Consider the following 14464-nt stretch of genomic DNA (forward strand, 5'->3'; position numbering starts at 1 on the left):
ATGCAAATATATGAAATGTTAAACAAAAAAAGTCTTCCCCCTGTTTTAGTATTTCAGTAGACTCTGGAAGGAGATGATGTCAGTTTAAGAACTTGTAAGTACTTTATTGAACTTTTTTGTTGTTGTCTATATCTCAGAAAATGTCTGGAGAGGATCTTAAAATGATGTTTTTCTCTCTGATTTTGGTCACATCAGTACATTAATAACAAGCACACACACTGAAATAAAAATTAATTTTAATTGGTTGAGAAAAAAAACAGCTTGAGATCAAACAGAACTATGGAGCTTTCTGAAGCGTCCCTTGCCGTCAGAGTCCAGAGGCAGAGAGATGGAGGAGGAACAGATCTCTCCTCACTTGCTGAACCGAGCCCAAACTGTATATGCAAACATGCTGGGTTTGTTTGGGGCTTCCTACATGCCAGAGGGGTCTGACAATCAGAGAGAAGTCTAAAATAGACTGCTTAGTATTTTTCTCTGTAATGGATGACTTGGTGCGGCCTGATTGGCTTCCCTCTAGTTCCATCTAGTATTTCAAGACTTTTCAAATCATTTGTTGAATGCATAAAAAAGGGCAGAACCATCTCAGTCCATGTTAAGCGCTCTGGAAAACATCCTCCTGATAGTTCCACGGTGTTGATCTCTGATCTGTCTGATCAGAGACGTCAGTTTGCAGGATAGTTTACCACGCAGCTCTATAATTAAGAGTTCAATCACGGGTTCCTGGAACATGTCCCATTTGTGTTGTTTCCACGCGGTTCAGTCTGAAACAGGAAGCTGACAAGCCGACAGTGCTGCTGTGAGTTTCTTGCTTCAACTGGCTCAAAGTCGTCCTGTTCTGACCTGCAGAGAGAGAACAAGGTTTAGCTCCAGGTCACTCTGTGTGGTTTTAGAGGTTCGACGAAAACACACAATCGGTTCCATGTGTCCGGTATCTTATAATTCATTGTGGTGTGCTTTATCAATGAATGGTGGTATGATTTGCTACATATGAACTATCTTAGAAAAAACATTAAATATCATGTTTATTATATTTCAAAGAAACGTTGTCCACTTGTTGGAAACCAAAGACTGACTGTATGTGACAGTAAGCTGCATTTTACAAGAGTATCTGTTATTTGAAAAATATCTGTTGATCTTTAGATATGCATTAATCTAGACAGGAGGCAGCTCCGAGTGCCTAATAAATCAAGATGGATTCATTTATATCCCCGAGGAGATTTTCAAATGTTTCTATCTGAGCCATTTTGCTTGATTGCTGGATGCCTGGCTTTGGATATGTACTTGTTTGCTGTTTTTTCTGATTTTTATTGCTCTCAAGTCTCTCTTGAAACATATCTTACTATCAATGAGACTATCTGGTTATATCAGGTTACTATCTTGAATTAAAGTCAGCATGGTAGAAAGACATTCTTGACTCGTCCCACATTGTGACGTGGTTACGCAACACCATGACTTGAAGGATCACTATGTGGTTTTTAATCAGAAGACAAGGATCTTCATGACTGATTCTGTTTATGCTTAAATAAACTGAATAAACAAACTGTCTTTGTTTTCATGACTGAATAAACAAGCTGACCTTAAAGGACAACACAGTTTCATACTGTTTCACTTTGTTTATATGTGGCGGACCCTGCCACCTTCTCTGGCTTCAAACAGTGTTCTGGGGACCTTATTTTCCTCTGAGAACACTTTGTTTATTTAGTTATGGAAAAAATAAATATTTTAGCGTTTGTTTTATTACCTCATTTACAATGTAAATAGAGTTTGAATGTAAATTGGCGTTGGCATTAGACATCTTCCTGATGTCGCATTTTGGCCACCAATTTTGGTCACCACCACTCATGACCTACATTCAACCAAACATCAACTTTGGCATGATATCTGTGTTGTTGACAGGGTTTTCCCCCCCAAAAAAACACTTAGGAGTGCAATCCTTTAAAATGCTAAATTGTTCCTCTTTTGTTCCCCATAGTCTTATTTCCATCCACACTGCCCACTTTTCAGTACCGGTTTAGGCACCATTTTCCTACTCAGGCTAAATTCTGCCTCTCACTCATTTACAAACTAGGAAATTAACACACAACTTAAATGTTTCTGTCCTGTCTTTTAAGTTATAAAGCAGGCATTTTTGGGGGATTTTTTTCAGCAGTCAACACATCCCATGAAAAGAGCTTTACCCTTTGAGTCCACTTCTTTGTTTTCCCTTCAGTGTTTGAGTTGGTGATTAACGAGACCGAACGCAGCTAATTCCCTGAGGTTGTATAACTCAGCAGGAGGCGAGTGTATTGAAGAGCAAAATGTCACTTATGTAATTTGGTTTCACAATTCAATCTCACTTCAACTTCACTGATATTCAAAATAAAGACAGAATCTGATTTGCATTGATATTCAGTAACTTTTCATCCGCATTCAACCCAGTGGCACGCAGCTCTTACTAGATAAATTCATGTGTAACTCCAGAACCAAGAAAAATACACATAAAAAGCAGTGGGCCAGGGGTCACATTCTGACAAAAGTTTAAATAAATCTGCCAAAAATCCAACATCAACAGAGTTATTTGGGTCTTGAGAGAAAAAAGTCAAAGAGTTACAACATCTGGAAGCCAAAAAAGCTTCAGTGTGGTCATTTTATCAAAATTACAGAGTTGGAGCCACATTGCTAAAGTAGACTAAAGTCCATTCTGACACTCTCCAAAGAAAATACACAGCGAATAACAAACATCTGTCCGCACACGAATTAAAAATTCCTCATTTTGCACCTCAGTTAACATAAGGTTGAAATTGCCTTCAGAGTCGCTCAGGTCCTCAAATGTAGCAGGGTTTAACGCGGAAAAAGTAAAATGATCTCCCGAAGTCTGAAGTCGTCTCAACGTGAACTCTGGAAGACCTAAAAGTGTACAAGCTGTCCATCAGATGTCCTCTGTGGTGTCGTGTATTTTATGAACTGCAGTTGTACAGTTGGTATCATAATGAGAGGTTGGGCTGCTGGTGGATTTCGGGCACGTTTTTGAACCAGGAAACACACATAATTGTGGATTTTGTGGTATTTTCTGCACTTGCTTTCAAACTTCTCCCATCTGCCCTCACAGCCGATCTCACGCTTGCTCACGCCCATCGAGAGGCTCAATGGGGGAAAAGCTCTGCTGCTCCCACAGGAGTTTTTTGTCTGCTGTTTAAAGCTTTAAAGATGCGTTTAAACCTGCGGGCGATTACAAGAGGTAACCGTTAAAAAAATTTGATTTCCCTAAAACAAAGTGCGAGGTGCAAACTTCACACTCTCATTCACCAAACCAGACAACAGCATCCAGCGTACCTTGAGGGACAGTAAAGTGATGAAGACAAACAAATATTGTTAAATCCTTTTTCCCCTGTTCACAGAATTATTTGGGTTTGGCTTTTAATAGTGTTAAACTACAGCAGCAGTGATGCTGCGTAACACTTACCTGTTTTCACCTCCTCACAGCTCATAAACTGCCGTGTAAGCAAAGACAAACGGCCGTCAAAACACGGAGCGGTTCTGCTTCGCCACAGCAATGTGAGTAGTTTACAATTACGTCACATTGGACAGATTGTAAAACAGCAAAATAAAGTTTCGTAATGACAGAAAAGATAATAGATGATAAAAAAAAACCCCAGACATTCAATAAGGTAGTTGTGCGTGTCAGGTTCGTCCACTTTGATAAAGACTGGGACGGAGGGGACACTCATCCACTAATGGTCTGATTTTCTTCAACAGATCAACATAACATGATTGTTTGCCTGTCTGGACATCAGATTTGGGCTCCTAATAGCTGAAAATCCAGTCAGTATTCCTATTTAATGCAATTAAACAGCATTTGCATTTACCACCTGTCAAATTAGAGGGGCTGTTTTTACCCAAAACGGGGCGGGGCATGACCCGAGGGCAAAGTACCCAGATGGGCTGCGCTCATCTGTAAGAATTTAATAGAGACTGCGATTAAAAAAAAAAAGAAACTCTACAGCTAAGTTGATCATGATGAATTTCCTTTATCGGGATAATTGTGAATATCTTCACATAAGTGAAAATGCTTGATAACGCAAGTCTTATATTGATTTTCTGATTCATTTAGAATAAGAACTACATCCTATGATGAAGCAGCAGACATGGGATGTATAACAAAATGTAAGTTGAAGTGATTCCAGTCTGTTTTAGTGCCATTTTAAGACTTTTAAGCATATATTGATTATCAGGCTAATATTGTAAATCGTACTTATTTTGGCCGGGATAATCATGTCATGACTTTTTTATATCATCCCCTAACTAATATATTACAGCTGTAGAGCTCCATTATTGGCTTAAACTTAAGGGGCAGCGTTTAAAGATTCAACAGCCACGACTAATACCAGTTTGTCTCTCTGATTTAAAAGGCGACTTTAACTGAAAGGACTGTACAGCACTATTTGGCTGGTTTCAATTTTAGTGCAGTGATGAATGAGACAAATCCAGCTCGCAGCCTGATTTATATGCCCTTGAGGTTTTTTTAAATATCACAAACCAGACATGATGCACAACAAGGATAACATTATCGGACATTTTTGTACACTGCGCTCATAAATGAACATATGCATCCAACGTTTTCAAAGATAAAATGCCTCATCAACATATCTCTGGCTCCTCTTGCTCATGTCAGCAGCCCTATGGTTTGAAGTCTCCTCTCTACATATGGTAATATCTGGGATGAGCTTGTGAGCTCACTTGTATACCTTCCAGATATCTCAGCGCATGGTTTAGTTCAAACTGTCAGAGCAGCTGTCTGGGCCTGTAATTCATCCTCATCACTATATTACCTCTTATTGAGGCTGCCTCTCTGCGCTGCCATTAAGATGGCCTCCTTCATAGTCCAGCTGGCACAGGATCATGTTGTTCTTGAGGAAAAACTTGTCTCCCACGCAGAATCTGCAGAGAGAAATAAAAAAAAAGGAACTGGGTCCTTGGTTCTTGCACGAGCTGAGTGAATCACGAGGTCCCGGAGGAACATTTCAGGCATTTAATTTTTTTTTTTTTTTGACAGCATTTATGAACACCATCTCTGCATAATCAGAAAATTAATCTTCTATGATTGCCGGCTGATTAACTATCCAAGTGATATACAAAGTTTTACCCCCTCGAGGTTTCAAGCTGTGCAGTGAGTTTCATCACACTCTGATTACAATGCTCATGACGACCAGTGAGCTCACTAGTACCCCTCCCAGATAAGTCGACTGAATTTGATCTCCCTGGCTAATTGCTCCCCTAATCTTACCTCTGGCGGCAGAGCTGACAGGCGAAGCAGTCTAAATGGTAGACGTTGTCTCTGGCTCTCATCACCATCTCAAAGGCAGGGATCAGCTTACTGCAGGCTGCACAGTTCCCCGTCACCCCGAAGAGCCTGCAGAGGGAAAGAGGGCGACAAGCAGACCTGAAGTCTGGACGCACTGATATACATTTCAGCCAAGAGCTGAAGAGGGGAAAAACACTGAAATAAAGGGAGGACGAGTCTAAAAAGTAGTTCAACAGGACCCTCTGTGTCTGAGTCGGCGTAAAGAGGCAAACTGCATTTCCAGGAATTATTGCCGGCTTATTGCTGCTGCCACTATAGTGCTTACATCCTACTGTATGGATCATGAGCAGCCAAGTGGGGACAATCATTCACATCAGCCTCCTCATTGTAATTCTGAGCAGAAGATAAAAAGATGGTGGGAGATAGCTGTAAAAGTATCACCACTCTCGAGCCAAAATAAGCACAGAGCCACCATCAAAGTTAAATGTAAATACAATCCAGCATTAACACTGATACAAGCAAGCCTCTGTTAGCTAATTAACAAGATTAAGTCTGCCACCATTCTAATATGGCTCACAACAACAATGCTTACATGATTTCATTTAACGGGTTTAATATTTACCATGTTTGACATTGGAGGCTACTGTGTTTGCATGCTTAAAGTTGCTAACGCCTCAGTAACCATCAGTAACACCTTAAAATAACCATCACTACTAAATGGTACACTTTAAAGCTAATCAAACTTTTGTCAATCGTCATTTGACAACCAACAAACAATGACATGTCTTCCTAACCATTAATCAGGCACTCGTTTATTTTAAAGTTGCCACAGATGTTTATAACCCAATACATTTATTTTAATAATCATAATGTGTGGTCAGAATTATTTGTTTTGCAGCTATTTGGTCACAAACAACTTAAAACTTAAAGTTTCAGGACAACCCAAGTCATTAGAATTTATCCTCTGGGGACTATGAATGTCTTTTCTTGGCAATCCATCCATATTTCAGTGTGGACCAGACTAGTGGGCAAAACTGCCACACATACCAACACTGCTATCAACACAGCCACACTGAGTATATTAAAGTGAGTACAACTATTTCCAGTTTTTGTTGATGTTAGCAGCCCCTTTTGACGAAAGCGATACTACGCCAGCACCTGCTGTTGTAAAGATCTTTGCTTGTTTGTAATGATTAACTCCTGAATCTGTGAATGTACATACTTTCCACTTCCTGGTCAACTGTTTCACCTGTTTCCTGCTTCTTGGATTCCCCCTCTTGATCCACTAAAATGATCTCATCTTTCTGGATATGAATCAGCAACTGAGTAGCAAAAAAAAGCAACAAATCCTCTTTTGATTTTGAGTTATGTATTTCCTTTTGTGTGCCCCCTCAAATGGAGTGTTTTCTTCTTACAAATTCCCACTTTTCATCCCTACACTTTAACATTTTTAGGCCTGTTACTTTAGCTTGAATGCATTTGAGTGGATTATGTTTATTTTGCATCATTGCACGTCGCCTTCCCAACATCACAAGACTGATTTCAACCTGTCAGTGCAAATCAGACACGGAAGACGTAGGAGGACGAAACTGCATAAATGAAGTGAGAAGACGGAAACAGACAGAGAGGGGGACAGGACTGGGGAAAAAAGGCGCGTGAGTGTCTCATATCTGCAGAGACCCTGCAGCCCTCTGCCTCGATGCTATACCTGCCCCAAAGGTGCAATTCGTAGCCTGGGAGTGAGACTCAACAATCGTCTATCTTTGTGGTGCGTTTAGTAACACCTCAGACAAATCCTGCTGAGTCATCCTTTGAGTTTAATAGTCTTTGAATTATATTAACATGACGTGAGGTTCAGTTACAGTAGCTCTGCACAGAACTGGTCGGCGGAAATGTCCTTTGAGCACATTTCAGAGGGCTTTGCTTTTACTTTTACTCGAGGTTAGGGTTAGTTGAATCAATACTTCTACTCTGTAATTTTGCCACCTTTGGTATTTTTAAAGAAATCTTGAACCTGATCCTCGCATACTGTTTCAGAAGAAAGTCTGTTGTCTAGTAACTCATCATTATGTACTAGATTCAGTCAATCAGGAATTTTGAATTGATTCATTAATTTTCAGTGGGCTTCTGACGTGTTCCTTTCTGTGTGCATTTCCTAAGAACTATTCAAAATGTTTATTTGTGTCTTCTTCAACTTGAGCTTGTTTTAGCTCTGTTTCTATTTATGTACGGTGTGACTGAACGCTTAAATAATGCTGTAACAGTGTTCTTTGTATTCTGTGTGAAGGCAGGATCACTACTTTTTTAGATTGTATCTCTACTTTAAGCAAACTTCTGTTGCCGCTGCAGGAAACTTTTTCTCATGGGTGTCGAATAAAGCTTCCGTAAACTGGCCAAACCTGGATCACTGCAGCATTACATCAGCTGCTGACAGAGAGCATCAAAATGGAGATTCACAGATATGAAAATGTCACTTTAAAAGCCAGACGGGTGTTTTTTTGCCTCACAGGGCTTCAGAACTTGATAAGTTGAGAGTCGATTTATTACGCTCCTCTGAAACTAACAATCTATCTGACAGCATTTGAACTCTGTCCCTAATTTTACCTGAGAACAAACCCTGTGTTGTTTTTAAATACTGTGTGACTCAGTGACCAGCTGCAGATTGCTTCACCTCTCATTCACCTCTAAAGGAACGAACAAACGGCTCCCTCAGAGCCTGACACACATGAAGATATGTGGCCGCCGCTGATTTCCATATTCCATTAGAGGCCAAATAGAAAAAGAGGTTTGAGGGGGAACCGTTATGAGAAACGACATCCACAGGAGGAGGGAGGAAGGCGCCCGAGCATGTGGACGACAATGAAAAAACGTCATCAAACGAGTGACCAACTCTGGAACAAAAGAGAGTCCTAATTAACTGAATGTTCTGATCTAACGAGCCTGAGTCCTGAGCAGGCACCTGGTGGGTTTTTTCATTCTCCTTAACGAGGCTACGAAGCTCAATGCTAATTCTCTACTAATGGTCCAATTAAAAGAAATCACATGGTTTTAATCCCGCTCTTCAAAGGCTTTCAGTCTGCACCCTCGCAATGATGAGGAAAACAGGAGGCAATCTAGCCAATTTAACTGTCAAAAGGGGTTTTGGTCTCTTAAGTGCAGCACAGCTAATGAGAGACTTAGCTCCAACCAAATCCAGCTGGATTGTACATGAGACTAACACATGAGTTCAGCAATGTGGCTGAGATATCAGGAGTTCTCCTGCTGACCTGACACCAGACGTCATTATTTCAGGCAAGAAAATGAGGGTGTATAACTCTCAGATGGGCCGTTTGAGGCAGGTTAACTTTTGTATATAAGTGGTGTCATCAAGATTCATGGGCAAAAGATTGTGAAGGTTGAAACCGGCTTAAATCTAAAGTGGAGTTAAAACATGCTTTAAATAAATTAAAAGTAATTGGAGCGAGGTTATGCAACACCCGACCTCTCGGGTCTGTGAATCATTATACAAAGAAGGAGCCGTTCATACAATCTGAAAACATTTATTTTCATCTGAAGAATTTCTAAGGAGTTTGAAGTGCCTCAGAGTGTGTCAAGTGTAAGAAACTAGGCAGGTAATGTAGCATTAGCATTACATCTGTTGTGTAGTTGTGCTACTGTGGCTTGGCAGTAATGTTCTTATAGCAATACTTTGACATTTTTTTAAATTTGCTTTGTCACTTTCTTGACAACAACAGCAGAAAGTTATCTTAGGTTAGCATAAATGGATGGGGATGGAAAAACGGTTAGCGTGGCTATCTCCACAGCTAAGAAGATCAGACTTTGTTTAAATTTGTTCAAAAACCAAAGCATAAAACTGACAGCTTGACTGGTCGCAAGGCAACCAGAGACTCTTACACTCTGGCAACATGGATCATGTAAGGTATGCAGACCGTTCGTGGAGGTGATGTGCAGCGGAATAACGCGTAGGGTTGTTTGAGCCACTGGTAAAAAAAACAGATGTTGAGCTGGGATTGTACAGCCCAGTCACCAACTATGACCCATGATCGTTATGACTAACACAGGTACTTCAAGCCAAACTATGATGATTTCCTTGGCCAAGTGGTTTTTGTGCCACAGTGTTAACCTAAACAAAAAGTAATGTTCAATTTCGCAGAAACAGGTAAGTCAACATCTACACACTACTGTAATCCAGATAATGTTACTAAGCAACCACCAGCTTCTGGTTTAATGCCAACAGGGTGATCAAGACCAAAAGGTTGAAGCTGGAGTCTTTTTCTGTATACAGGTAGTTTCATTTCGCAAAATGCAGACACTTTATGACACATTTCTGTATAAAAGGGCTGTGCACATATCTGCTAAAAATATAAACAGAAGCCTATTTTTAAGTTTGTAGAGCAGATCTCAGTGGCACATACAGCACTTGCTGCTCTCACACCTGCTGTAGCCACTTCCATTGATTACAGTCCACATATGTAACTGTGCAAATGTAGCCAATCTGTTGGAGAACCACATTTAAAACAGTCACTAACCTATAGACAGAGCCAAGACAGCTGCTTCCTTCTGTTTTCTTAGCTATTTTCAGTCCTTATGCAAAGCTAAGCTAAGATAACCTGCTGCTGGCTCCAGTGTCACGTGCCACTTAACATTTTATCTGGTAGAACCAGCTATCCAAACATCATGTTCATGATGTATGTGATTTAAAACAGAGAAATAAGTATTTTACACTTGTTTGCCTGTTAAAATTTATTTTGGGGTGCAGTCAAATGATGTGCTGGTGCACCTAAATGGGAAAGTTAGGTGCACCAGTGCACCCAGTGTAAAAAATGAGTCTGGAGCCCTGAGTATTGTTGCACATTTGTCATTATCATCAAATCTTCACGCTTGCTGCTTTCATTGCTTGATGCCAGCTTCACCACTGAGTCTCTCATTTCATTCACTTTTCACACTTTATTGTCTGAAAATCAAGCCAAATTAGCATGAACGTTCAATAAAAAGGTTAAGTGACCAGAGAAGGCTGAAAACCACATGATCCACTACTCAGGCTTCACTCCCCTCCAACAAAGACTGAAAGAAACTAAAAGGTCAACAATCTGCCTATTCTGCTGCTGTTAAATGAAAACTATGCAAGGTTATTGCTTTTCAAATACAGTTGAAGGCAGAGAAGTCTGTATCCACTAAACTTGACTTTATGAACTCTGTAGAGTCAAACCAGACTGAAGAAGCACATCCAGAGGTTGGTAGAACATGCTTAGACTTGATTTATTAATTGAGCTGTTTTGTAAGATCTCAAAGAAATACGACACACCTAGGGTGAGAAGTTTGGGGCAAAATAAAATCTGTGAGCAGTCTTTTTGATTTTGTGAAATTTGGCTGTCTGCCTACCTGTGGTGTTTCTGATCGAAACCTTTATCAAATAGCCTAAAGGATCCTCAAAACCTCTGAATGAGTCGACTCAAGATAGTTTACACAATCACAGCTGCTGTTTTGTAGATGCATTATACCGTAGTATTTAGTAAAATACTGATTGTAAACCAAGACTGCCCTTTCATTCCAATATCATTCCTTATAAGTTACAAATCTGCGCATGTTTTTTGTTTAGTTCTGCTCAATCCTCAATGAGAGGCCACTGTTTCCTTTTTAACATCATACAATATCAACTCAAATGATAAGATCACCCAATAATATGTTTCTCAGTCCAAAAAACCTCTCTGGAGCTTCACAGCAAAACAGTACAAAACTGAACCAGATGGAAAAAAATAAAATGGCTCCATACATCTTTGCATAAAGTTTTTGGAAGCCCCGATAACTCAACTTAATCCGAAAGCCAGTTTTTACATCCTCAATGCACGGTCAAGCTTGTGAACCAACTTTATAGGAGTGCAACATAACACTATTAGCTTATCAGCTACAGTGAAGATTTTATCTTAAAATACTTTTTTTTTAAAACACAGAAAAAACATAAACTGGCTCTATACATCTCATTCCAAGTAAATCAGGTCTTCAGAAGCCCTGAGATCTAAAATTGATTTAGAAAGACGTTATTTAAGCCCTTCTTTTAGCTAAAAGCTAAAAGCTTTAGCATGCACCCCGACTGAAGTGGGTGCAGGAGTTTGACTGCACGATGAGAGTGAAAACAACGTGATGTAGAGAACGCTGCAACCCTGATATGCTGTGAAGCTCCAGAAATGTTTTGTGGACCATTAACATTCCATCACATGAGGGCGAATAGATTATGACAACATTTTCATTTTTGTGTGAACTGTTCCTTTAAAATTAGCACTACATTGAAAATGCAGGAGCAGTGGTCACAGATGATTAGTTTCCCTCCCGTTTCCTTTCCCTTATTCAGTTTAGTCCGGATACACCTGTAAGGGAGTTACCTCAGGTAGTCCCTGCGGCAGAGGATGAGGTTGGCCCGGGTGTAGAGAGTGGAGCCCAGCCTTCCCAGGCGGCAGTCGCAGCAGGCACACTTCAGGCAGTCCTCGTGCCAGTACCTGTCCAACGCCTGCAGCATGAAGCGGTCGCGGATCTTCCTGTTGCAGCCGGCGCAGCCCCGCGGCTTCTCCCTTGACTGGAGGGAGACGAGAGACACACCTGGCAGGAAACAACAGAAGACACAGAGACGGATAAAAATATCTCTCAGGAAAAAGTAGAACGTGTGTCATGACCAACAACTGAATTTACATGAATATCAGAATAATTAAAGGTATCATTACAGAAACAGAGACTTTCCAAACAAATAGATTTTACATGATATGTAAGGAGACACACTGCCATGAACAAACGCTTGATTGCTGTTTATTAACTGTTAGGTGAATAATGAAAAAAATTAAAAAAAAGGTAAGGTCAGTTTAAATTAGGGCTGGGCATTATATCACTCTGACATCGTTATCATTATATGAGACTATATGTCATCCTTAATTGTGGAAATCATTATATCATGATGTGACATAAGTGTTGTCTGTTCCTGGTTTAAACAGCTGCATCACAGTAAAGTGATGTCATTGTTCTAATACTTGCTTTTACCCACTTAGTCATTACTCTAGAGTCCAACAGTCTGAGCCCACAAGTCAAAATACTTCTATTTTGCATTTGTTCTAGTCCATACCCTCCTGTTTCCGCCATCAATCTCAAACTCAGTAAACAGGGATCCACTCTGAAATTCTTGCATTTCTTAGCCCACTTCAACATCTTCTGATGGTGGCCTAACTTTGGATCTGCCTGATCGTGCTTTGGATACAAATGATCTAGTTATGTTTCAGAGAAATCCGCTGTGAAAGCTCCTATTTACGTAGAATGTCAATGTAACTTCTGAGAGTTTCATTGACTTTGTTCATTTCTCAAACTTTCAAAATATTTTCAGGATTAGAGAACAATATCAGAGATTTTCAATGTGGTCTCGTCTCAGACTTTTAGACCCCGCCGTTGATCCACATTACCGATGATTATTTAGCAAAAATCTCATTGTTTTATTATAGTATGTTTATATTCTATGAAAGTACCAATTACAGTGCAATCGGTCAATGATACTTGTCTGTGATCGGCCAGTATTGGTCAGTTCCTCCCCTTAATGATGAAATCAAGATATTTTCCCAAAATCATGACCTTTTATGTTGTCCCCCTGTTGTGGTATTTATGAGATGCTGTTGACTCAAGATACATCAAGGATCGCAATATAATCTAAAAATATCATAATATCATTTTAAGATCACATTACTGCAGTAACTTAATTGCAAAGTTATCAAGAAATGTAATTCCTAAAGGAGTTTTATGATGGGGGGAAATGCCTAAGGACACACCAAAGTCATTATTAGGTACACAAAGCGTGAAATCAAAAGGTGCACTATGTAACTTGGGAAAAGATACTCAATGTCAGACATGAAATAAAAGAGAAGATGACTGGGTTGCTCTTTTTAACACAATGTAAGCCAAAATCCTGTTGGGCGCACAGGAGAAAATGGGAGATGATGGTGATTCCAAGGGCAGGACCCGTAAACCTGTAGACCAAACGGTGAGAAACATGTTGGCCTCTCACTTATTTAGCCATGACAATACAGGCTTAACAATATTCCCCTCCTTGTTTCTAGCTATTTACTTTTTTGGGGTGCCTGACATATGGAAAAAAGGCTGCCTTCAAAAAACTGAAGATTTCCTATTTATGATTTAAATGTATTCCCCAAAACTACATATTGCTCCTTTAAGTTTTCTCGGGAGGATTACAAACGAGTCATTCAGTCATTAATCTTGATATAAAAAAGTATCTCACAGACTAAGTTTGATATGTAAATTGGGGGAATATGCTGCGTGCGATCCTTCCCTCTCTCTGTTGTCATGTTTTATAGACACACATTCAGTCGGTCCAAGCAGCAGGCAGAATGTGTGTGTGTGTGTGTGTGTGTGTGTGTGTGTGTGTGTGTGTCTTCTGCAGCTGTACTCACTCTCCTCCTTGTCCAGCACCATCCTCCTGGAAAACAAACAGTCCTACAACAACAGGAGAGACGCCGCCGCTTCTTCTTCTTCTTTTTCTTCTTCCTCTTCTTCTTCTCCTCTTCTCCTGCGCGCACGTCAACACCCCGCGGAGCGACAACAATCGCTGTGACCACTCTGGAATTAAATGACAGTAATAACCCGGAGTCTCTCAAACTTCACAAACACGGAGAAGCAGCCATGGAGTCGCTTTACGTGAGAGAGAGGGTGGGATTAAATCGCCCGTGGAGGATGAAAACCGCGTCCTCGGGTATCACCTTGGAGAAGAAAACGTCCTCAGATGAAGGGCTGATGTCAGAGCAGGAGCATGTGTGTGTGTGTGTCTGCTGCTCCTCAGTCGAGCTCCTCTGCAAGCACTGAGCCTCCTCGCAGACCTCCCTCTCTCCCTCTCTCCCTCCTCCTCCTCCTCCTCCTTCCTCCTCTTTCAGCACAAAAAAAGGGGAAAAAAAAAAACTCCCACAGTCAAATGGTTTTTTCAGCGCTGCGTGCTAATTATATAAAGTCATTATGCTCAGATCTGATAGTAACCGCCCCCTCCCTCTCTGAATCAATTATTCAATAGACAGTCACACACCAGGACAGCCCGGGCCTGAGGTGTTTTAGAATGAGCTTATTCAACTCCAAGGACACCAATTATCTCCAGGGCGCCCTGTAGTCAAAGCACCGGCGCTCCATGATCGTGCGCGTCGGCACGTG

The 14464-nt window shown here is 40.6% G+C and overlaps 1 protein-coding gene across 1 annotated transcript; it reads right to left on the reverse strand.

Annotated features, from left to right (window-relative positions):
- Positions 1-219: 219 nt before the first annotated feature.
- On the reverse strand, positions 220-14162 carry LOC115587127 (rhombotin-1-like). Its single transcript, XM_030426767.1, has 5 exons — positions 13720-14162; positions 11662-11875; positions 5264-5389; positions 4809-4917; positions 220-840 (listed from the first exon to the last, which is right to left on the reverse strand). The coding sequence occupies exons 1-4, from the start codon at positions 13739-13741 to the stop codon at positions 4812-4814; spliced, it is 468 nt and encodes a 155-aa protein (XP_030282627.1). The 5' UTR covers positions 13742-14162; the 3' UTR covers positions 220-840; positions 4809-4811.
- Positions 14163-14464: the final 302 nt, after the last annotated feature.

This window comes from Sparus aurata, chromosome 8 (genome assembly GCF_900880675.1).
Source record: "Sparus aurata chromosome 8, fSpaAur1.1, whole genome shotgun sequence".
Taxonomy (NCBI): domain Eukaryota; kingdom Metazoa; phylum Chordata; class Actinopteri; order Spariformes; family Sparidae; genus Sparus; species Sparus aurata.